This window comes from Triticum urartu, chromosome 7A, assembly GCF_056163025.1.
Source record: "Triticum urartu cultivar PI428250 chromosome 7A, HENAU_Tu73, whole genome shotgun sequence".
In the NCBI taxonomy this organism is placed as follows: domain Eukaryota; kingdom Viridiplantae; phylum Streptophyta; class Magnoliopsida; order Poales; family Poaceae; genus Triticum; species Triticum urartu.
This window is the reverse complement of record NC_141879.1, coordinates 222,802,447-222,827,460: the sequence shown is the minus strand read 5'-3', so window position 1 is coordinate 222,827,460 and position 25,014 is coordinate 222,802,447. Positions and strand designations below refer to the sequence as shown.

Sequence of the window (25,014 nt, the reverse complement as noted above, 5' to 3'; positions counted from 1 at the left end):
AATCATCACGTGGTGCTTCGAAACAACGAACCTTCGCAACGGTGCACAGTTAGGGGGAACACTTTTCTTGAAATTTTAGTGATGGACCATCTTATTTATGCTACCGTCGTTCTAAGAAAATAAGATGTAAACATGACAAACATCACATGCAAATCATAAAGTGACATGATATGGCCAATATCATCTTGCACCTTTGATCTCCATCTTCGAGGCACGGCATGACCACCATCGTCACCGGCATGACACCATGATCTCCATCATCGTGTCTTCATGAAGTTGTCTCGCCAACTATTACTTCTACTACTATGGCTAACGGTTAGCAATAAAGTAAAGTAATTACATGGCATTTTCATTGACATGCATATCATACAATAAATTAAGACAACTCCTATGGTTCCTGCCGGTTGTCATACTCATCGACATGCAAGTCATGATTCCTATTACAAGAACATGATCAACCTCATACATCACATATATCATTCATCACATCCTTTTGGCCATGTCACATCACATAGCATACCCTGCAAAAACAAGTTAGACTTCCTCTAATTGTTGTTGCATGTTTTACGTGGCTGCTATGGGTTTCTAGCAAGAATGTTTCTTACCTACGCAAAACCACAACGGTGATATGCCAATTGCTATTTACCCTTTATAAGGACCCTTTTCATCGAATCCGATCCGACTAAAGTGGGAGAGACAAACACCCGCTAGCCACCTTATGCATCAAGTGCATGTCAGTCGGTGGACCCAGTCTCACGTAAGCGTACGTGTAAGGTCGGTCCGGACCGCTTCATCCCACAATGCCGCCGAATCAAGATAAGAGTAGTAACGGTAAGCAAATTGAACAAATCATCGCACACAACTGCTTTGTGTTCTACTCGTGCATAGAATCTACGCATAGACCTAGCTCACGATGCCACTGTTGGGGAACGTAGCAATAATTCAAAAAATTCCTACGTGTCACCAAGATCAATCTAGAAGATGCTAGCAATGAGAGAGAGGGAGTGCATCTTCATACCCTTGAAGATCGCTAAGCGGAAACGTTGCAAGAACGCGGTTGATGGAGTCATACACGCATCGATTCAGATCGCGGTCGATTCCGATCTGTCTTCACGGTTGAAGGGTCGCGTCGTCGTTGAGCTCAACCTCGCCGTGCTCTGTCTTCACGGCGGGGAGACCCGGCTCCGCCTTCACCGGCGCGAGCCCCGACTCCGTCTTTGGCTTGACGAAGCACGGAGGAGGAGCCGACGAGGAGGCGCGCCGACCGCCCTTGTTGATGACGATGCCGGCGCTGCGAGTGCGTCGGCCGAGCGCGTCTCCGCCGCGGGCTCGGCCTTGACGCCGAGCAGCACCGGAGTGCCGGAGGAGTGTAAGGAAGAGCGCGAGGAGGAAGAGGAGGAGGAGCCGAACCTCCTTGGCGCCCATGGCCCATCGCGTCGGCGGGGCGCCGCGGCCACCCTCGCCGGGGGTACGCCAACGGCGGGTTGTTGTCGCCCTCGAGGTGCGTCAGCATGCCCTCGAGTGTGCGGCCGGGGACGCCCCACCACAGGTGGCGCTCCTCGCTGTTCTTCAGGCCGCCGACCACCGCCGCGTCGTTGGTGGACGCCAGCCGCTGCTGCTGACGGCGTTGGAAGTACGCCGCCCAAGCCGCGTGGTTGTCGGCGGCGTACTGGGGGAGGGAGAGCTGGGCGTCGGTGAGGGAGGCGCGCACGACCTCGACCTTGTCGTCGGGCAACGGGGGAATGGGCACTCCCCCGTTGCTGAGCTTCCAGCCCGTCGGCCTGGCGCGCATGTCCGGCGGCGCCGGGATGTTCACCTGGAACAGGAGCCACGACTCCTGTTCGCGGAGAGTGCGGCGGCCGAAGCCGTTGGCCGCCGCCTTGTCTCCTAGGAAACGCTCGACCATCGGGAGAGGGGGGAGAGGGAGGGGCTGGGCGGTGGCTCACGGGAGAGAGAGGGCTTGGCGGCGGCGCTCGGGAGAGGTAAAGCTCGGCGGCGAGGGCGGGGCTTGTGTGGCCACAGGCGAGCGAGGCCACCGACTTATATAGTCATGTTGCGCCCATGTGTACGCGTGCGAGGAAGGGGAGGCGTCGGCGCATCGTCCCGTGACGAGCCGCCCGTGAGGAATCAATGGCAAGGCTGACCGGCGGCAGCCTTACCATTGATTCCCCGCGCGGGAAACCGGGGCGTTGGGGGAGGACGAGGCGCGGTGTCGCTGACGCGGCTAGCCCGCGGCTTTCTCGCGCCAAAACCGCTCGCCCCGGCGCCCCCGAGCGCCCCCAGCGTGCCGGGTTCGGCCTGAATCCGCCGTCGCTGATTTTGGCCCAGACCGACGAAAATCGGACTCCTGAGGTGCGACTGAGCCGTTTTTTCGGTGCCGACGCGAAAAAATCGTCTGCGAAGGCCTCCGCATGAAGATGCCGTGAGGCCATGATACCCCACGTTGCATCCACATCTCGCATCTTGTCGTCGCGCCGCCCATGACCTGCAGCAAGCCACCTTTTCCAAACGCAAACCAGTATCTTATCTTTTGTAGCTCTCCCCCAGCCCCGTGCCGCTCCCTCGCGGGGCGGCCCGGGCGCGAAAACCTAGCCGTCGCAGGCTGCAGACCTGCACCCCCCTCCCTCCGCCGCCGCCGGCGAGCGCCGTCGGGCAAAGCCCGCACGGCGTCGGCGGCGGCGGGCCTTTCTCTTCCCTCTCGCCTGGTGCTGGATCTGCGCGGGGCTGCTCCCCTGGGCGGAGGAGGCGCTCGGTGGCGCGGGTGAAGGGCGTTGTCGGGCGCGAGCGCGGCGCGGCCTGGCACGCGCTGGAGTCAGGCGGCACGTCCTTGCGAGCTGGAGGCTGGGCGGCGCACGCGGAGTGTGAGCTGCTGTGGTGCGGGCACGCGTGGATCTGACGTGCCGCAATCGCGGCGGCGGGTATGGCGGTCGGCTGGGCGTGGGACAGTGCGAAGGTGTGCGGGCGTTGCGGGAGCATCAAGCTCCTGGGCGTGGTGAGCAGGGGCTGAGCCCGATCTGGGCATTTTGCTTTCCCGATGCAGATCTGTCGGGATAGCTGGCCGGCGACCTCCTGGGCGCGGCCTGAGGGCTGAGATGTGGAACGGTGCTTGTGAGCCATGGAATTGGTATGCAGGAAGGGCTGGCTGGGTCACGGATTTGGGTGGGTGAGGCTGCCGGTGAAAGCCGCGCTCCGATTGTGGCCGGAGCAGTCGATGGCGGCGCCTACGGGCACCGTCCCCTTGTTGGAGGCATCGATGTCGCAGCCGCTCCCTTCCCCTGTCTGACATTCTTCGGGGGAAACCCTAGATCCGGTCTTCCGGGTCGGACAATGACGACGCTGGCTTTGCTTGGCATCGTGTCTCCTCTTGAGGACATCGTCTTGAAGTTAGACTCGGCCAGAGGGACTCAGTGCTCATGTAGGTGGATGGCAACGGCTTGTGTAGCATCTCCGTGAGAGCAGCAGAAGCACCCTCCGCATGCAAAGTGTGTTGGGCGAGTTATGTCAGCCAACCTTGCGGGATTGAAGCGGCATATGTTTGCTCTATCGGACATAGCGTTCCTCTTTGGTGTCGTCGAGTTTGGTGGATATGCTAGTGGCAGCCCGGATTGATACGACGGTTGTCGGTGTGCACCTTGGTAGCGATGTAAGCGCTCGAGTGCCCGGCCGGGTGTGTCGTGGGGTGTTGGCCTTCTGACATGTTGTATGTGTTGTGATGCTTTAGGCCTAGTCTTGTTAGGTGCCGCTAAGGTTTTCGCCCGGTTTTCCTTGATAAACTGAGCAACCCTTTCTCATTTTTTCTTTTTTAGCACTCGCCTTATGCAATGCATTCCTCCTCTGAGGGTGTTACTTGTAATATCTTTTTCTGATCAATGAATTTGGCAGCTCTCCTGCCAACATTCCAAAAAAAAAACGCAAACCAGTCGCGTACACGCAATTCAAGCTGCTAAGCCGCTAGCAGTCGCGTGACGGAAAAAAATTTAACGATGCTGTCTGATCCGGCACACAGCATGCGCCGCAGGTGGCTCACTGAACCAGTGTCAGGAACCAGTGGCGCCCAATCCGAGCCGTCCATTTCCGATCGGACAGCAGGGGAAGCATGTCTGGTGGGTTTGGCAGTCCCCTGACGTCCGGTCACGGGCGATCCAGTCTCCAGCCCGGGACGACACTCCCACCTCAAACCCCGCGCCCACAGCTCCACTCTCCGGCGGTCGGACCGCCGGCGGTCGCCGCGCGTCCCTCGTCCCGCTCCCGCCATGTACAGCTCCTACTCCGCCGCCGCCTTCGCCCTCAGGGCCGCGAAGCCGGCCTATAGCTCCCATTCCCCTTACGCCCCGTCGCACCACTGCAGCCAGCAGCACTACGACGGTGACGGTGCTCACCGCGAGCTACTCCCGCTCAACCCTCACCTCTCTCCCCGCTTCCTGCTCGACGGGTACCTCCTCCGCCACTCCGCTCACCTCCTCCTCCTCTCCGCGCGGCTCCGGCCCCCGCCCCCGCAGCATCCGCCGCACAGCTGCTGCCACCGGCGTGCGGCCGTCCGCTGCTGCTGCAGCGGCGGCAGCGGCGGCGGAAGGTCGTATGTTCAGCACGTTACTTGGGGATTGGAGGGGCGCGGGCACCGATGCTGCGGGCAGGGCGCTGGACGGTCGGATCTCGGAGTGGGTTGCCGGCGATTGAAGGCGCGGGGATGCGGTTGCGGCAGCTACGGCAGTGACAGGTTAGGCCTCGGAACTAGCTGTGGACATCGGGATACGCCGAGGTTGCTGGGGAGGGCGGTGCGGCAGGAAGTATGGGAGTATGAGGGCGGCCAGTGGCCGCACAGAAGTTGTTCGACGGAATGCCATAGTGATTGGGATGATGAAGAGGATGAGGATCAATGTGGTCACGCTCAGTGGGAGCGGCCAGGTAAGTCGAGTTTTAGAAGGAAGTGGAAAGAAGAAGAAGAAGAAGATGAAGATGATAGATGTAGAGATTGCCGTCAGAGGAAGGGTGTGGAAAATGAATACTATGATGAAGGCGGGTACAGTGGCCGACGGAGGGAAATTCGGGATGTGAATGGGATGCATGACAGGCATCGGTATCATCGGAGGAGGTTGGAGCAGAGGGGTTACATCGACGACGAGGATGCAAGGCGAAGAAGCGACTTGATGGAAGGGAGAGACAGGAGTGAGTTTGAATCTGATGAGGCAAGGAATGCTGGTGCTAGAAGATACAGTGAGAATGACAGGAAATATGATCGGAGAAGAGAAAGAAGGGATTCTGAATATGAGGATGTGTATGATGCTAGAAGAGTGGGAGCTGGCAGGTACAATGAGGATGACCGAAGATTTGATCGGAGAACAGGGAGGATGGATTTTGAAATCGATAGTGAGGATGATGTGAGAAGAGATGGGAGGCGCGTTAGAAATGATGATGAAAGATTTGTTATTCAGAACACAAGGAGAAAGAAGTATATGGAGGAGGATGATCAAGATATTGCTGAGCGCAAGCACTACTCACATGGTAGGTCTCAGAGGTCTGCATCTGCATTTCATGAGGATGATTCACAGAGGGCTTCGAGTTCAAGGAAGACTGTTGATACAAGAGTTTCAAGGGGGAATTCATCCTCGAGGGTGCGGTGGGATGATAATGTAGACCGACGAGCTTCACAAACATTGGAAGAGAGAGGCCGACGCTATTCTTCCTTAGTTGGTTTGTCAAATGATGAGAAAGATGAGTACGGTTATGATGATGCACAGCTTGTCAGGGTAAGAGATCATAGGACAGGAACACAAGATGTCAAGGTTATAACCGAGGATGATACGAGGTTGATTTCCAGTTCAAAGAACTCTTCCATTTTGAAGCACAGTAGCGATGTGGACCAGCAAGTAGCGGCACAAAAGGATGAATCAAAGAGCTCACAGAGGATAGTGGAGATATCAGTAAACAGAGGTAACAACACTGAACTGGATTCAGAAACACGGAGTAATCAACTGGAAGATAGAAGAAACTACATTGATAATAAGTCATCTTCTCTTCTAAGTTCTGTAAAGATGGCTAGTGACAGTAGAAGACAAATTGATCAGCATGATGTGGTGGATCAGCAGGTTGTCGCACTCACTGACTCAAGTACAAACACAGAAAAGCTCACAGATATAAAGATGGATAGTAGTCAACATGTTAGCAGGGCCTCTCACTCACAGAGAAATTATGAGGAAGTCAATCAGCTGGATATCGATGATAGATCTACCTCTGTAGAAAATATAACTCATATTACAAGAGACAAAAGGAGGTATGTAAACCAGCAGGTGATACATGAAACGGACATAGATGTGCAGAATGTTACACATGTTGATGTTTCCACAATTCATGCTAGTGATATTTCTGCCTCTAGGAGCTCACAAAATCGTTCTGACACTAGATCAGATGTAAACTCTATCACTAGCATAAGTCTCATTGACCAGGCAAGGGGCGAGCAAGAACAAATCCATCAAAACAAGGTCATTGCTGGCGATAGTACAATAGTCAGGGGTTCACAGAGTCATCATGACACTGGAGTGTATGGTCAAGTTCACTCGGCTTCAGTTATTGACAGCACAAAAGAGATGCAAGAACAAGCGGAACTTACTAAGGCCTGTACTAACAATGCTGCTACAACAAGTACTTCAGAAAGCCATATCCAAACAAGAATATATGATCAATTTCAGCCATCCTCATCTGTAAACACTGTTAGTAGTGTGGAGGAACAAATTGATCTTACTAAGATCCACGCTAGTGACACTGCGGTTGTTAGCAATTCGCATAACCGAAGCAACAATGAAGCTCGTAGGACTTCAGCCCTCAATATTGTGGGGGCAAGGGATAGCCGTGATGAGAGTGATCTGCAAATTACACAAGGTTCTGTTATAGACAGAAGCAATCAAGTTGGGACCACATTTTCTGAATCCTCCCAGGATTCTAGAGAAAGACTGACAAGAGTAGAAGAAACCGGGAGATTAGTGCACCATGACACAGTTTTGAATTCACAGCATACAGGCACTGGCAGAATCTCTGATGACAAAGATATTACTAGTTTGGGGATCGAGAGCACCGAAGAGGCATCTATCATTAATGTAGATATGGAGCAAAGAGGAACAATACTGGGAACGTCTGAAACTACCGCAAGAGAAAATATACAAGGTGGTTCATCTACCAGAAAGTCTGTCAACGAAAGCTTGTTAGAATCAGCTGCTCGATTAGAGAAATCATCTACATTTCATGTAGGACAATTCGTTAGTGAGCTCCAAAGAGGAGTCTCAGATGCAGATACTACTTCAACAAAGAAAACCGAGAAGTCCATAATGGAAGGTACAACGAGATCGTCATCCAGGTCCAGAATGAAGGGACCATCAGATGAGATTTGGGATGTTCAAAGTACTACTTCTCAAGAGACCTTTAAGACGGCTGATAAGGAGGAAGGGTTCTCAGCTGATGGAGGTACCAACTCAGCCTCTCAGACACCCAAAAGTGAAACTGCTATTGCTAAAAAAGTTCACAAGTCACTTTGGGCCTATGTTGCAGACATAGTCCGTCTTGGTTGGGTTAAGCATGGTGAATCTCATGACTCTACCAGCAAATCATTTAGGAAAAGTTCATCCAGTAATTCTCAGAGGTCGGAGGGTTGGCTGTCAAGTCACGGGCATGATAATGATGGCATTCAAAAGAGAAATTGGAGTAGCAAACAAAATGACCATTCATTGATGAAGTCACACAGTGGAGAATCAGAATCTATAGTAGCATCAACGCTAAAGGATGAAAGCTTGCCTACAGGTACACAAGGTTTGCAAATATCAGGAGCTGGCAATGTACCTGAAGTAGGTAGATCCAAAGGAGACTCCGCACCCAAAATAACCAAGGATGATGTGCAGATTTCAGGGGAGAGAGCAAAACAGTCTGAAGTGGGTGCATCACCTAAAGGAAATACCATCGGAAGCTCAGCTGAGGATAGCATATCAACTTTGGTAGATGTCACAGTAGGACATTCACCCGAACATGAAGCTGCTAGTTCATCCGGAATCTCAACTCAGGGTTCCGCTGAAATTAATGCTGGAAAAGGAGTCTCAGCCGGCACCTCTTCTACGACCATCAAAGCTAAGGAAGCTGGTCGCAGTGACGATGCAGGTAGCTGGAGATATGGACCTTCAGTTGCTATAACACCTTACCAGTTTCCTCAGACCCAGGCAATGGTACCACATGAAACTACCTCATCTGCTTTCTCAGAATTAACGGAATTACCTACTGGTGGTTCCACTGGGATGAAAGAAAAGATTGTTGGGCATAAGGCCCCTGAAGTTTTAAGAACAGAAGATAAAGATGCTGAGCTGAAGAGGAGAAAGATTCAGAGAAATAAGCAGGTATTGAAGGAAACATTTGATGAATGGGAGGAAGCATACCAGCATGATGCTAAACAGAGAAAGACTGATGAACTATTCATGAAGGAGGCTTTACTTGAAGCTCAGAGGGCTGCAGATATATGGGAAGTGCCAGTTGGAGCTGTGCTAGTACATAATGGTGAAATTATTGCTCGTGGTTGCAATCTGTAAGTATGGTATAATACTCGTATATTATAGTACGATGTAGCCAACAGTTGGCCAAAAGAATCTGAAATCTTAACTTTGTGTCCAGAGTTGAAGATCTCAGGGATTCAACTGCACATGCTGAAATTGTTTGTATAAGAGAAGCTTCTAGCAAACTGAAGACGTGGCGCCTGGCGGTACTATTTCACACCCAATACCATTTTTCTTTCTTACTCAATCCTGTCAAAGCATCGCAAGAGAATCCATTGCCCTCCTATTAAGTCATTTCCTTTGTTATATTGATTATTATTTATATTTATATGGTGCACAATCATCTCAAACTTGACATTTGGGAATTGGGCATGGATAATTGACGATGCACAATAATTACATGTGTATGGCTCATAGTTTCAGACAGGTCCATGTCCTTGGTCTTTGCTTGATGTATTGTCTGTAATTTTGTTCGTTGTTATTTTTGAAGTTCAGCAAGACTATTGCTTTTCAGTTATCACAAGCAATGTACATCTTTCTTTTTTGAAATTTCTTGTAAAATATTTTTTAATGAAAAGTTATGTATGCAAAATTCCTCAGTTTTGTGAATCCTTAGACTGTTACATATGTATCATCCTTTCCACAAATTTGCTAACTAAAACTAATGCAGGATACAACACTTTATGTGACACTGGAACCTTGTGCAATGTGTGCTGGTGCTATTCTTCAAGCAAGAGTTGACACTGTAGTATGGGGAGCCCCGAACAAGCTTCTTGGAGCGGATGGAAGCTGGGTTAGGTATGGGAAGTATACCATATTACCATGTAGCACAATATCATAGTTGGTTATTTTTTTATACCACAATATTTTGCCTTCAAAATATTGTTATTTGGATTCATCTGGCAATCTAACTTCTCAAGATGATGTTATAGTTCAGATGCTGGGCTGTAGTTAGTCGTTTTCTGGTCTTAGTGAGTTAAGGAGAAAATCCTAGTCATACCCCCCTCCCCAACACGCACACATACCTGTTCTCCACAGCCAAAAAGGATTATCCATGTACCTTATTGGTTGAATGATTACACCACCATCTTCAAGGTATGCCCTAACATTTTTTACAGAAAAACTACAAGGGAGGCTCCGACAATACGATAAATAGAAACCCAAGTTCGAGTCAATGAATACTTGACTCCAGGTGGTGGGATTGTACATACACGTTAGTTGGAGTGCGATGGCAATGGTGTATCTTGTTAGCCTTTTCTGAACGTGGAAGGGGATAATATGGCCTTTTCCTTTCTATCAGATAGATACCATATGCCAGCACCATAAGTTGCGTTTATTCATTTTTTGCTGGTTCAAATGGTTATTAGGCTGCATGTGGAACGTGTTGCAGAAAAAGGTGAAGCTTGTTGCCCTGATGCCCATCTACTTTGTAATGCTAAATATCCTAATTTTATATAAAAAATGGAAGTAAAAACAGCTATTCCCCACTTCTCCAAGCAACTAAAGATCCTATTAGATGTATTGCTTTTCGTTAGCTAACAAAGATTTGACTTTGCATTTCATTCTAGTATCTGTCTCTGTTATGGCGATGCTAGAAGGAGGGCGCGAGAGGGCCGGCCGGGGGCCTTTTTGCCCACGGCCGGGCAAGAGGGAGAGGATTTCCTTCTTAATTCTTGCTTGATTAGATTGATACATCTCCTCTCTTTATATAGCGAGGTTACTTGACTCCCAAGCAAGGCTTACTTGACCCCTAAGCAAGCGACCCTTATCTCTAATTAACCCTAAGACTAACGGGCTATACCGTCAGCCCAGGCCATTAGGCCCATTACGTACTCTAACACTACACCTCACCTGGACATGCAACTTGTCCTCGAGCTGCAGCCTAACCAACTTATAACCATGACTCGACGCAACACAAACCTAACATCTAAAAACAAGCCTTTTACATCTCGGCTTGTTTTATTACTCTCAACCTGAAATGGATTGGGATGCTTTATTTTGGACCCCTTAACAAAAAGTGGACACCATCCGCACGTCGGACGTGCACGTGTACAACCACCTGGTTCCGATGGACACCACCTGGACAAAAGGAGTGCATGTGTATGGCCACCTGGAAGTGGTCGCAAGAGCGACCAGCAGAGGCGCCCTCGCGGCGGCCGACGGCGGAATGCAGTGGTGCTACGCGGTGTGCTCCTGTCGGTGACACCCTGCCTTCTCCCCGCCGGACGGCTGTTGGTCTGCACTACACAGGGAAGAGTGGAGGGCTTGCGATGGAGAATGACGAGGAGGGGTGCGTCCCCCAACCGCCGATGTCGCAGACTTTGAGGTCGCTGTCCGCGGGAAAAACAGCATGCCCGTCGCCCGTGGGGGAAACCGCATGCCCAAGATCCCCGACGCAGTGGATGAGATCGAGGTCCTTTGCGCAGCGAAGGGCAATTTGGAGGAGCGGCAGCTGCAGACCACGCATCTCCCGCACACGCCGACGCGCTAGGAGGCCGCGCGCGGCAGCCTGCAGCCTCACCGCCGCCGACACGTGGCGGGTAGTGATCCAAGTCAGAAGCGGTGACGACGACGGCAGGAACTTGATCTGCTGGATGGGGACGCCCTGGGGAAGCGGCGATGGCGACGACGGGAACTTGATCTGGTGGATCGGGACTCCCGTCGGCACGATCGATGTGGGACCGGAGCTGACCGCCGGTGGCTGCTGCACGGAGCGCCGGGCGCGGTGGCTGCCACTGCAGCCAGGGCGGGGCGGTGGTGGCTGTGGATGGCAGCTGCAACGGCTCGGCGAGCGCGGCGGGGACACCCTGGGGCAGCAGTGGCTGCTGCGGCAGAGCGCCGTGCGCGGCGGAGGCCGCCAGGAGCGGCGGCTGCCACTGCAGCCAGGGCGGGGCGGTGGTGGCGGTGGATGGCAGATGCAGCGGCCCTGCGAGCGCGGTGGAGGCCTCCTGGTGCGGCGGCTGCCACAGCAGCCACGACGGCGCGGTGGCGGCGATGGGCGGCGCAGCCGGGTGCGGCCTGTAGGACCCGGCCAAGAACAGGCGGATCTCCTGGACCGCCTGGGTTAGGTCCCGCAGCGCCCCGGACACCTCCTCCGAGGTGAGGACGGCGGGGGCGGGCGCGACGGAGGATCCCGGCACGGGTAGGAGCGGGGCGACGGTCATGGTGGTCGCCGAGGTGACCGGCAGCGGAAGAAACGGGTTGGGCAGCGGTGAAGACATGATCGAACTGAAGTTAGCTGATACCAAATTGTTATGGCGATGCTAGAAGGAGGGCGCCACGACCGGGCAAGAGGGAGAGGATTTCCTTCTTAATTCTTGCTTGATTAGATTGATATATCTCCTCTCTTTATATAGAGAGGTTACTTGACTCCCCAGCAAGGCTTACTTGACTCCTAAGCAAGCGACCCTTATCTCTAATTAACCCTAAGACTAATGGGCTATACCGCCAGCCCAGGCCATTAGGCTCATTACGTACTCTAACAGTCTCAAACACAAATCAGATTGATATATAAGATTAAATCACCTAGAAATGGTTTCCAGAGTCAAGTCATGTATGAGTGAACTGCTTTGAATAATGGGCAATGGCTTTCATCATCATATATGTACTGTCAATTCTATACACCTCATTCATCATAGACATGAACTTAAGAGACAGCTGCACTTGTTTTATAGGCTTTTCCCTGGAGATGGGCAAACAAGCACATTGGATCCATCGAACCAGAAGCAAACTGCCGGGCCTGTGCACCCATTCCATCCAAAGATAATCGTAAGGCGTGGTGTCCTCTCCACGGAGTGCTCGGAGATAATGCAGCAGTTCTTCCAGCTGAGAAGGAAGAAGAAGAGGGCAGAGTCGCCACCTCGCGCGCACTACTCGGGGCATCGTCACCATCCGATCAAGTTTTTCACCAAGATGCAACACATGTTTGGCACTGTTTTCTGTTTATAGTAGTACTTCTTTTCTTGTCCCAATTGTATGTAGTTGTAGACTCGGCAGCTTTCGCATTCAACCTTTCAGGGCTTCTGTGCGACGTCATCCTTGTTTCCTTCTTTGGATGCCAAGCTAATTGTCATTTTGTGTATCGGTTGTGTTTTTTCTTTGTCATGCAAAGGCTATTTAGATGTAATAATATTGAAAATAAGTTCTCTGGCAGGTTTATGTCTACAGAGCCTGCAAATAATTTCCTTGTGTTGGGGAGAAGAGAACTTAGAACTCGTCCATTTCATTTGTACTAGTGGCAAAAGGGTAAAAAAGAGAGCACAAGGTTATCATTGAGACAGTTCGATATGGATGTGTAAAAAACAGTGCAGAGTGCGGCGTTTTTGCTCCCGAGCTCATCTGCATCCTCCTTAACGAAAAAAATCAAAACAAATTCAAAAAATTCCAATTTTTTTTGTATGGTAGATAAGTTTATGCGTGAGGTGTGCTTCAAGTTTCAACTCATTTGGACCTCTGAGCAACTCTCAGCAAAAAAGACAAATTCAGGGTCTGTAAAAAAGTTTACTGTTCACACACTGTTCTGACCCAATTTGTTTTTTTTTTGCCGAGAGCTGCTCAAATGTCCAAATAAGTTGAAATTTGGAACGAACTTCACACATATAATTATCTATCACACAAAAATATTGGATTTTTTTTTTGCATTTTTTAGTATTTGTTTTGATTTTTTTCTGACCGGGTGCAGACGAGCCTAGGCACTGAATTGGGTTTTTGGTTTTTTAATCACTTTTGTAGATGCAGAGTTGCATCGGCGTGGAGATGGATGCATAGCTGCGCACCGATGTGGAGATGGCGTCTACGTGTTCCTAGAAACACCAGTCATGTTTAGAGCTCAACGAGAAGTATGACAACAAGCATAATTCTCAGGCCAGTCCAGCATTGAAGCCACACCAAATTATTGGTGGGCACATGGTTCCTGTTCCCGCTAGAGGCAGACACTAATGATGACACATATGTAATTTTGCATTGTAATCTTAGCTGGTTGATGGCTTTATTAATTCAAAGTCGGACCCTCCTTGAGCCTTTATTCTAAAAGAAAATGATGAGGTGGTGGGCACATGGTTCCCGTTCCTCCTGCTGGAGGCAGACACTAATGATGAAGCACGGGTAATTTTACATTATAATCCTAGCTGGTTGATGGCTTTGTTAATTCAAAGCCGAGCTTTTCTTAAGCCTTCGTTCTAAAAGAAAATGATGAGGTACAGAGTGATGTATGGGAGAGTACGTTATCCCGATGCCTCTCAAACTTATGAATCCGCTAGACAGTATGACTTGACATCAGTATCACTATTCACCTAGAACAACAACAGTCTCGGATCAGAGGCTAGCTTGTCTTCTCGCAGTTTTATGCATAGTTCCAAAAGATTGTACTACCAATCTACTAATGTGCAACTCAGCTGGAACATGGTCCCGACGACTCCTTATATCACCCTGGCACAAGGCAAGCCAGTGAAGATTCCTACCATACCAACCGTGTGTACTCAGAACGTACAAAACAATGCAATACATTGTCCTGTCTAGAATTATGCTAATTAGTAATTGCCCTCTCTTTTCTAGATGGGTGGACCGAGGCTCTGGATTCATACATTAAACCCATGAATTAGTTCACACAAAATATGTAAATAAAAATAAATATGTAATAAACGCACCACCAATGCCAAGGTCAATAGTGCATCCGCTCATCCTATTCCACTTGTTCCCATATCTGTCCTGTCTCCAACTCAGGCTGAACTGAACAACCCCTACACCTAAGAGCAACTCTAATGCCACCCCAAAGCTTATAACTTGTTTGTTAAGGGGGAAGTAGTGGCAGGGGATGAGATTTTGGAAGGTATTTTGGTTGGGGACAAGGAAATTACGCAGGAAAGGAAAAAAAATGTGAATTAAGAGGCTAATTCCCACATATCTCTTCCTTAGTCCGGTGTTAATTCACACGGGATGAAACTTTCTCTCAAATTCCCACCACACATCAAACATGAATTCGTGACTAATAATCAACTTCCCAAGCCTAGCTCCTTGGTAAACTCACTCCTAAATAGCTTAATATTATATTTAAAATGGTAGTAAAAACAATTATTCCCCACTTGTCCAAGCAAGTAAAGAACCTATTAGATGTGTTGCTTTTCGTTAGCTAACACATATTTAACTTTGCATTCCATTCTAGTATCCCTCTCAGACACAAATCAGATTGACAGATCCGAAAATTTTAGATGGGGACTTTACTTAGACATTCCAGTTGATACATGAGATTAAATCACCTACAAATAGTTCTGAGAGTCAAGTCATGTACAAGTGGACTGCTTTGAATAATGGCCAGTGGATTCCATACCAATATATGTGTTGTCAATTCTATACATTCCATTCATTGACATGAAAACTTGAGAGATTGTTGCACTTGTATTATAGGCTTTTCCTTGTAGAGGTGCAAACAAGCATATTGGACCCATCGAATCAGAAGCAAACTGTCGGGCCTGTCCACTCTTTCCATCTGAAGATAACCGTAAGGTGCAGTATCCTGTCCACGGAGTGCTCAGAGATAATGCAACAGTTCTTCCAGCTGAGGAGGAAGAAGCAGAGGGCAGAGTCGCCACCTTGCGCGCACTTCTCGGGGCATCGCCATCATCCGATTAAGTTCTTTACAAAGATGCAACACATGTTCGGCGCTGTTTTCTGTTTATAGTAGCGCTTCCTCTTTTCTTGTCCAAATTGTATGTGGACTCACAACTTTCACATTAAACCTTTCATTGGTTGCTGTGCAACGTCATCCTTGTCTCCTTCTTTGGTTGTCAAGCTAATGTATCATTTTGTGCATCGATTGTGTTCTTTTTGTTATGTAAGGCTATTTAGATGTAATAATACTGAAAATAAGTTCTCTGGCAGGTTTATGTCGACAAAACCTGTGAATGATTGTTTTCAGAGAGAAGGGAATTTAGAACTTGTCTATATTTCATTTGTACTAGTGGTAAGGGGGTAAACAATAAAATACTACTCTCCGAAAGTTCTAAGTTCTTGTGTGTAGTTGAGGAGTACAAGATTAGAGTTTCCCGTAGCCTTTGGAAAAGGTTGATATTGGTCTGTCAAAAGTAGAGGGGGAGCTTGTTTGCCGCTTCTGTGACTGCAGAGTAGCGCACGGGTGTGGAGACGGCTCCTCCGTGTTCCTAGAAACTAGATTTTTGTTGAGAACTCAATCCAAAGTATGACAACAAGCATGATTCTCAGACCGCGATTGCACCCAGCACCGAAGCCACACCCGAATCGTAGTCTGCACGTGGTTGACATTCATAGTTTGAAAGAGGCAGAGACTAATGGCGAGACATGTGTCAACCACTAGGAGAGCACATTATTCCTATGCCTCTCAAGCCTACGAATCCGCTAGATAGCATGACTTGACCTCATTATCACTGCTCGCCTAGAACAACAACAGTCTCAGATGAGAGGCACCTTCTCTGCTCATAGTTTTATGTATGGTTCCTAGACCGTACTGGTTTTCCAATGATCGAGTCAGCTAAAACATGATTCTGGTGGCCCCTTATATCACCTGGCATGAGGCAAGCCAGCGAAGATTCGTACCATATATACCAACCATGCGTACCCAAAGAGTACAAAACAATGCAATGTGATGTCCTGCCTAGTTGATTAGTAATCACCCTCTGCCCCTGGATTCATATATTAAACTCATGAATTAGTTCACATTGCGGGAAGGTCAGTTTCACCTGGGTTGCGAGGCAAGGTAGAAAGGAAATATGTGAGATAGGTTGAGCCGATGATCCATTGTTTGGTTGGGGGAAGGAAACTACGGAGGAAAGGAAAAAAAGATAATTAAGAGGCTAATACCCACATATATCTTCCTTAGTCCCGTGTTAATTCATGCATGATGAAATTTCCTGTCAAATTTCTACTATGAATTCCCGCCACACACACCAAGCATGGATTTGAGACCAATAATCAACTTCCCACGCCTAATCCCTTGATAAACTCCCGCCTTTAAACTCCCATTTTCTCTTTGTTGATATTGCCAAACATGACGATAGTTCCAAAAACTCATCCCAAAACTTAATTCCTATAAGATCCTATGCATTGCGAGGATGTCATTTAACACATCCCCTAAACTTAATTCCCATTTCATTTGGCCAATTCACACATCCTTTTGCATACAAATAACCATTTCAACTATACCCCATATTTAAAAAAACTCAAAAACAATGTACATTTTAGTTTGTGTGCGTCACAAGCTAGAGGGCACGTCAGCCAACTAGAGTTTACCACGGACGCCATAGTAGCGGAAGGGGAGGTGAGGGAGATGGAGAGGTGCCACGACCTGATTCCTACCCTCACCGATACTTGAGGACGCGGCAACAACCGAGACGACGTGAGTGTGGGAAGGCTATCAGGAGCAGTAGGAGGGTTTATCTACACTTCTCTGAATGTGGAAGGGGATAATATGGCCTTTTTCAGATAATACCATATGCCACCAGCATAATTTAGTATTCATGATTTAGTGTTGGTTCAAATAGTTATTAGGCAGCATCTGAAATGTGTTACAGAAAAAGGTGAAGCTTGTCGGCATGATGCCATTTGTACCCATCTATTTTGTTACCTATATGTTTTTATTGTTTCATGCTATTATCATATCACTTTTACATATTTTTGGCAACAATTTTTTTCTGAACTAACATACTAATCTAGACATCTAGTGCCTAGTGCAAGTTCCTATTTCTACATGTTTTTAGTTTTACAGAGAATCAATTTTTAGGAAGGTCAAAATACCCCGGTGATTTAATATGTTTTTTAGAATATATGTGATTTTTGGGCGAAATCATCAACAGAAAATTGTGCCCGAGGGCCCCGCGCTGCCACATGACGCAACCACCCCCTTGTCGCGCCCTGGGCCCGTGTGGGCATCCCTCAAGTCGGTTGGAGCTCTCCTTCGGTCACAAGGAAGCTAATTTAATGAGGGAAATCCCCTCAAAATTTTAGCCCGACCAGAGCTACGGATCTCCGGCTATAAAAAAAATGGTGTTCGGCCAGAAAACATAACCGAAAACAGAGAGAAACCAAGGAGGAAGGATCCAATATTGGAGGGGCTCCCGCTGTTACAGCATATCTCTCTCAAGGTAGTTTTGGTGATTGATGACAACATGTTTGCGGACTAATCTTGTGCTTTGAATAGTTCTCAGATTCTCCCCTGGCACGTGATGTTTTCTTCCCCTCGGAGTGTCTTTCAAGACGGTGTAGCTCTTTCCTTTCTCTCTCGGTGGACTAGTTGCGTAGAGGGCACCGTACTATCAAGAGGGGGTCCGCTGGGGTATTGCATGGGTGCAATCAACACGTACACATCAGCTTCTCACCCTCCAAGATTTTCCATTCCATTGAAGAGATCTCTCCTCTCTTCCTTGTCCTGTCTGGGTCCCTGCGGTAGTACTGCACCACCCAGCGGTAGTACCGCTGAGGAGCCACAAGCGGCAGTACCGCTCCACAGCGGTAGTACCGCCCGTGTCTCCACAGCAGTAGTACCGCTGGGGTGCCTGGCACCACCGCCTCGTCCTTAGCCTCTTTGGAGAGATTCTCTCTCTCTCTTCTGTGTCCCAGCGGTAGTACCGCACTACAAGCGGTAGTACGGCCGAAGGGTCACAAGCGGCAGTACCGCTCCTCAGCGGTAGTACCGCCCGTGACCCCGCTGCCGTAGTACCGCTGGGCAGTTTGGCTCCTACCGCCTCGATTCGAGGGGTCTTTTTCTCGTGTCGGGTTTTGCGGCACTAGTTGCGGTTGTAGAGGTGGTAGTACCGTTCCAGGAGCGGTAGTACCGCCCCTACCACCGCGGTAGTACCGCGTTGGGTCCTTTTCCCTACTAGTCTCCTCTGCGCGGCAGTGCTGCTGGCTGGTGCGGCAGTACCGCTGACCTAGCGGTAGTACTGCCCCCTCTTAGCGGTAGTACGGCCTTGTGCGGGGCTGGTTGGTGAGGGGCAACGGTTGGATTGTTGCCCCCACTATAAAAGGGGGTCTCCTTCTTCCCTTTGACCTACCTCTTCCTCCTCAAGCTCCATTTATTGCTCAAGCTCCATTAAATGCTCCAAGCTCCATTTTCGCCCGATCTATCTCTCTAGCCAATCAAATTTGTTGATTTTCTCGGGAGTGGTTGAGAAGGCCCCGATCTACACTTCCACCAAGGGATTTTCGATTCCCCCACTCATCCCTAGCGGATCTTGTTACTCTTGGGTGTTTGAGCACCCTAGACGGTTGAGGTCACCACTGAGCCATAGTCCTTTGTGGTGAAGCTTCGTGGTTTTGTTGGGAGCCTCCGATTAAGTTGTGGAGATTGCCCCGACCTTGTTTGTAAAGGTTCGGTCGCCGCCTTCAAGGGCACCAATAGTGGAATCACGGCATCTCGCATTGTGTGAGGGCGTGAGGAGAATACGGTGGCCCTAGTGGCTTCTTGGGTAGCATCGTGCCTCCACACCGCTCCAACGGAGACGTACTTCCCCTCAAAGGGAAGGAACTTCGGTAACACATCCTCGTCTTCACCGGATCCACTCTTGGTTATCTCTTACCTTTACTTGTGCAAGCTCTTTAGTGTTACTTCTCTTGCTTGCTTGTTTGCTTGTTGGTATTGCATCATATAGGTTGCTCACCTAGTTGCACATCTAGACAACCTACTTTGATGCAAAGTTTAATTTGATAAAGAAAAGTTAAAAATTGGTAATTGCCTATTCACCCCCCCCTCTAGTCAACCATATCGATCCTTTCAATTGGTATCAGAGCCTCGTCTCTTTATTAAGGACTTTACCGTCCAAAGAGTATGGTTGATACCGTAGACGGTGTGGAGGAACACTCCGGTGTGAATCCGATCTCGTCCACGGGCGATGGGGGAACCTTGGTCTCTCGTGAGGAATTCAATGTGGCCTTAGAGACATTGAAGACCTCCATGACGACCGAGGTTGAAAGCATGTTTACTAAATTTCTTGAGGGGCTTAAACTTTCCACCGCACCGTTGAAAGTGGGTGATCCCACGAACAAGGTGACGGATGTTATCCCCGACAAGGGGGAAGCTAGTAGTGAAAAGGCTCCATCTTCTAGTGGTAAAAATGGCACCGGCATCTTTGCTCATGTGGAACCACCACTTGTTTATGGTGGACCGGTTCCTTCTACTCATTTGAATCATGCCGGTCCTTCCCCTAAGATTGTGAAAAATGAGGACTTTGATTCTTGGGTTTACCGCTTTAAACGTCATTTAAATCATGTGAACACTAACCTTTGGAGAATCATTGAAGAAGGTTTTTATCCGCATGATCCAAGCAACTTCACTCCTCGAGAAACCACGGATAATCAATTCAATGAGAATGCTCTCTTCATCATTCAAGATGCAATTCCACCCGAAGACCTACCTCATCTTCGTCCCTTCACCTTGGCCAAAGATGCATGGCATTGTGTTGTCTCTCTCTACCGGGGAAGCGCAAGCATTCAACGCTCCAACTATGAAGTGGTGCAAGATGAGGCCGATGAGTTTGCTATGAAAGAATATGAAGAACCTCATGAGCTTTATCGGAGAGTAACCAAACTCGCGGTCTCACTACGAGATCACGGGAGTAAGGACACGGATGACAATTGTATCAAGCGCAAATTCCTCAAGGCAATGATGCCCTACCACAAGGCCATGTCCTCCGTCATTCGTCAAAGACCGGACTTCCACACTTTGACCTCAAGCGAAGTGTTGGATGAGTTTGTGGCCATGAACATTTTGGACAAGACCGCCGACAATGTGGTGCTCCGTTCTCAACGGGCAAAGAAGCCTAACCTTGCATTGAAGGCCAAGCTCACCGTTGAAGAAGAAGAAGAGGAAGAAGAGGAGAGCAACCCCGAAGATACGAAGTATGCATATCATGAACACATGGCACTTGCTTCAAGGCAATTTTGGAGCAAGAAAAACTCGAGGCCAAACTTTAGAAAAACAACTCGAGTGGCACGAGGGGCAAGCAACGTGTAAGGACTTGCTACAATTGCGGTAACGTGAGTCATTTTGTTGCAGAATACCCGTATGAGAAGAGGGAAGACAATGGTGGCAAGCTCATCCGAAAGGACAAGGCCAAGTCGTTCCCCAACAAGAACAACTTCACCAAGAAGACTCCTCCCAAGGCATTGGTTGTACAAGAAGAGTACAATGAGGATGATGACGATGATGAAGATGATGAGTTGGTTGCCATGGCCTCCGTTGCCATTGCGACGACTTCACGGGTGTCTCTCTTAGACTCACCCAATGAGAGCATCACCGCCAAGTGCCTCATGGCTAAAGCCACCAACAAGGTAACCCCCAATATCAAAACTACCATCATTAATCATCCTTCTCCGACAGATAGCATTAATGAACTTGAGGGAGCTAATGTGGAGGCCAACGAGTTTGAGGCCTTTATGGGCAAACTCAAGGGAAAATCCAAGAAGCACTTTGTTGCTCTCTTGGAACAACTTGGTGAAGCCAATGACGTGATCGAGGCTCACGAAAACACCATCACTAAGATGGAAGGGCATAGTCATGACTATGCCGATGAGATTTCGGATCTTTCCAATGCTCTTGAGGAAGAGCGTGGTCTTCGTTTGGCTCTTGAGGAGTCACACAACGTTGATCATGCTAAGTTAAAGAAAGATTATGATCATGTCCTCATAGTTTCTCATGTGCTAAACTCCGAGAAGGCCGAACTTGAGGTTGATCTTGCTAGACTCAAAGAGGAGTTTGATCTACTTGACAAGGCTCACAAGGTCTTGAAGGGTGCTCATGCTAGCCTCAAAGAGTCTCATGATCAACTTCAAGTAAAGCTAACCAAGGAAAAAGCCACTTTCCCTCGTATGATGTTAATTGATAATGCAAATGCTACTAACCCGTGTTGTGAGCATGTGCATCTCGCTGAGGAGAACGCTAAGCTAAAGGGGCAACTTGAGAGAGGTCTTGCGACTTGCATACAAGGCAAGAAGAACCTCAACGATCTCTTGATCAACCAAAAGGGAGTTGTGGCCAAGGAAGGGGTTGGGTACGTGCCCGACTCCAAGAACAAGAAGAAGAATGACAAGACCAAACGACCTCCTCCTCTCATGCAAACCTTTGTCAAGGAGGGAGAGAGTGCCTTCGAGGAGAAGAAGAAGAACAATGTCAAGAAGGGCAATGTCACCCCTCCCAACAAAGCCGGCGATTTTAACCCTTCCTATGTGTTATGTCGTGCTAGTGATGGGCATGTTTATGCCAAATTTGTTGGTTCTCCTCATGAATACATTGAATGGTCTATTTGGGTTCCAAAAACCCTTGTTACTAACATCAAAGGACCCATTACAAAATGGGTACCTAAAACCAAGCATTGATCTCTTGTAGGTGTTTGCTTCCGGTGGAGGATCATGGTTGCTCGATAGCGGAGCTACAAATCATATGACCGGAAGCAAGGACTTGGTGGTGGACATGCACAAGGTTCCATCTATGCCCACCAATGTCGAGTGGGGTGACGCCTCATCTTCTAAGGTATTGGGACTTGGCAAGGTGGTCATCTCTCATGATCTCACGATCGAGAAGGTCATGCTTGTTGAGTCCCTTGCATACAATTTACTTTCCGTTCGTCAACTTGCAATCATGGGCTTTGCCACTTTCTTTGATATCGATACCATGGCCCTCTTGTGGAGCAAGACTCTTAAAGTAGCTTTTGTTGGGCATGTCGAGAACGGTCTATATGTGATTAACTTTTCGGAGCGACCACTAAGACCGCGACATGCCTAATGGCTAAAGTTGATGTGAGATGGCTTTGGCATCGCCATTTAGCCCATGTCAATATGAGATCTTTGCAAAGTCTCCTCAAGGGGGACCATGTCCGTGGACTAACGAATGTTAGTTTTGCTAAAGATCGTGCTTGCAGTGCCTGTATCGAAGGAAAGCTACATGAGAAGGCTCACCCTCCCACGACTATCATTTATTCAAAGAGGCCTTTGGAGCTCCTTCACATGGATCTCTTTGGGCCTCCATCCTTCGATAGTCTTGGAGGTAGGAAGTATTTCTTGGTGATTGTGGATGACTACTCAAGGTACATGTGGGTGTATTTTTTCAAGAGGAAGAGCGAGACCCAACAAACCGTCATTGACTTTGCAAATGAAGCACAACGTCAACACAATGCAAAGATCTTGACAATAAGAAGTGACAACAGCACCGAGTTCAAGAACTACACCTTGGATGAGTTTCTTAGTGATGAGGGAATCAAGCATCAATATTCCGCACCCTACACCCCTCAACAAAACGGTGTTGTAGAAAGGAAGAACCGGACGTTGATGGATGCGGTAAGGACCATGATGGCGGAGTTCAAGTCTCCGTACAACTTTTGGGCTGAAGCCATCAACACCGTGTGTCATGCATCCAATCGGCTCTACCTCCGCAAGGGCTTGAACAAGACTCCATACGAGATACTCACCGGTAACAAGCCCAACCTCAAGTACTTCCGGGTATTCGGGTGTAAGTGTTTCATTCTCAAGAAAGGTGTTCGGTTGTCTAAATTTGAGGCTAGAGCTTATGAGGGCATATTTGTTGGCTATGCTACAAACTCTCATGCTTACCGTGTCCTCAATAAATCCACGGGACTTATTGAGGAGACGTGTAACGTGGAGTTTGATGAGAATAACGGCTCCCAAGTGGAGCAAAGTGGCACTTGTGATGTAGGTGATGAAATTCCTCCCCAAGCCATAAGAAGAATGGGTGTTGGCTTTATCCTACCCATTGAGGAACCCCTTTTGACCGAAGGAGAAGGACAAAGCTCCACTCAAGTGGAGCCATCACCAACCCAAGGCCCACATGCTTCTAAAGTTCAACATGAAGGCCCTCATCTTCAAGAACATGACCAAGGGCAAGATCACGCTCAAGACGGTGTTGACACATCAAGTGATGCCCAAGGTCAAGTTCTCTCCTCCGAGCAAGTTCAAGAACAAGAACAAGCCCAAGACGACGCTCAAGATGATTAAGTGACCACTCCTCGTCTCATCCCCGAGGAGGAATTAGAGCGTCGTGCCGCCAAGGTTGCTTCGAAGCTCTCCACCAAGGATCATCTCATGACGAATGTGCTTGGAAGCTTAAGAAAGGGGGTAAGCACTTGTAGACAATTAGCAAATTATTATGAGCATCACGCGTTTGTCTCTTGTGTGGAACCCCACAAGGTCTATGAAGCGCTAGAAGATCCGGATTGGCTCAATGCCATGCATGAAGAACTCAACAACTTCGAGCTCAACAAAGTGTGGAGATTGGTGCCAAGACCAACCGGGAATCACAATGTCATAGGAACCAAGTGGATATTTAAGAACAAGCAAGATGCCCATGGGATTATCATTCGCAACAAGGCTCGTTTGGTAGCACAAGGCTACTCCCAAGTCGAGGGTATCGACTACGGTGAAACCTTTGCTCCCGTTGCTCGTCTTGAATCCATTCGCATGTTGATTGCATATGATTCTCATCATAACTTTAAGTTACAACAAATGGATGTGAAGAGTGCTTTTCTTAATGGTCCTATTAATGAGTTGGTCTATGTCAAGCAACCCCCCGGGTTCGAGGATCCCTACTTTCCCGATCATGTGTATCAACTCGATAAGGCACTCTATGGCCTTAAACAAGCCCCACGTGCGTGGTATGACCACCTTACCGAGTTGTTACAAGACCGTGGTTTTGAAGTTGGGATAATCGACCCCACTCTTTTTACTAAGAAGGTCAAAGGGGAGTTGTTTGTGTGCCAATTATACGTTGATGATATTATCTTTGGTTCTCCTAACAAAGCTTTCAATGAGGAATTTGCCGCTCTCATGACCTCAAAGTTCGAGATGTCCTCCATGGGAGAGTTGAAGTTCTTTCTAGGGTTCGAAGTGAAGCAAAGAAGAGAAGGAACCTTCATCAATCAATCCAAATACACTCAAGACATGCTCAAGAGATTCAAGCTAAGTGACCTCAAGCCGGCTTCCACTCCAATGCCCACCAAGTGCCAACTTGACTTAGATCCCAATGGTAAAGTGGTGGATCAAAAGGTATATCGTTCCATGATTGGATCCTTGCTTTACCTTTGTGCATCTAGACTGGACATCATGTTGAGTGTGGGAATTTGTGCACGGTTTCAAGCCGCACCTAAGGAAAGTCACTATGTGGCGGTCAAACGAATCTTTCGATATTTGGCTCATACCCCAAACTTTGGCTTATGGTACCCAAGAGGATCAAACTTCAAGCTTGTAGGGTACTCGGATTCTGATTGGGCGGGAGACAAAGTGGATAGGAAGTCCACTTCCAGAGGGTGCCAATTCCTTGGTTGCTCTTTGGTAAGTTGGTCTTCCAAAAAGCAAAGTTGTGTGTCTCTCTCGTCCACTGAGGCGGAGTATGTTGCCGCCGGTAGTTGTTGTGCACAACTCCTATGGATGAGGCAAACTTTAAAGGATTACGGTGTCACTTGTGACAAAGTGCCTCTTTGGTGTGACAATGAAAGTGCCATCAAGATCTCTCTCAACC

General features: G+C 48.5%; 1 protein-coding gene across 1 annotated transcript; it reads left to right on the top strand.

The window, feature by feature from the left end:
- Window positions 1–4,108: 4,108 nt before the first annotated feature.
- Window positions 4,109–12,730, top strand: TADA (tRNA arginine adenosine deaminase). Its single transcript, XM_048685124.2, has 4 exons — window positions 4,109–8,557; window positions 8,644–8,731; window positions 9,196–9,323; window positions 12,200–12,730. The coding sequence occupies exons 1-4, from the start codon at window positions 4,254–4,256 to the stop codon at window positions 12,471–12,473; spliced, it is 4,794 nt and encodes a 1,597-aa protein (XP_048541081.1). The 5' UTR covers window positions 4,109–4,253; the 3' UTR covers window positions 12,474–12,730.
- Window positions 12,731–25,014: the final 12,284 nt, after the last annotated feature.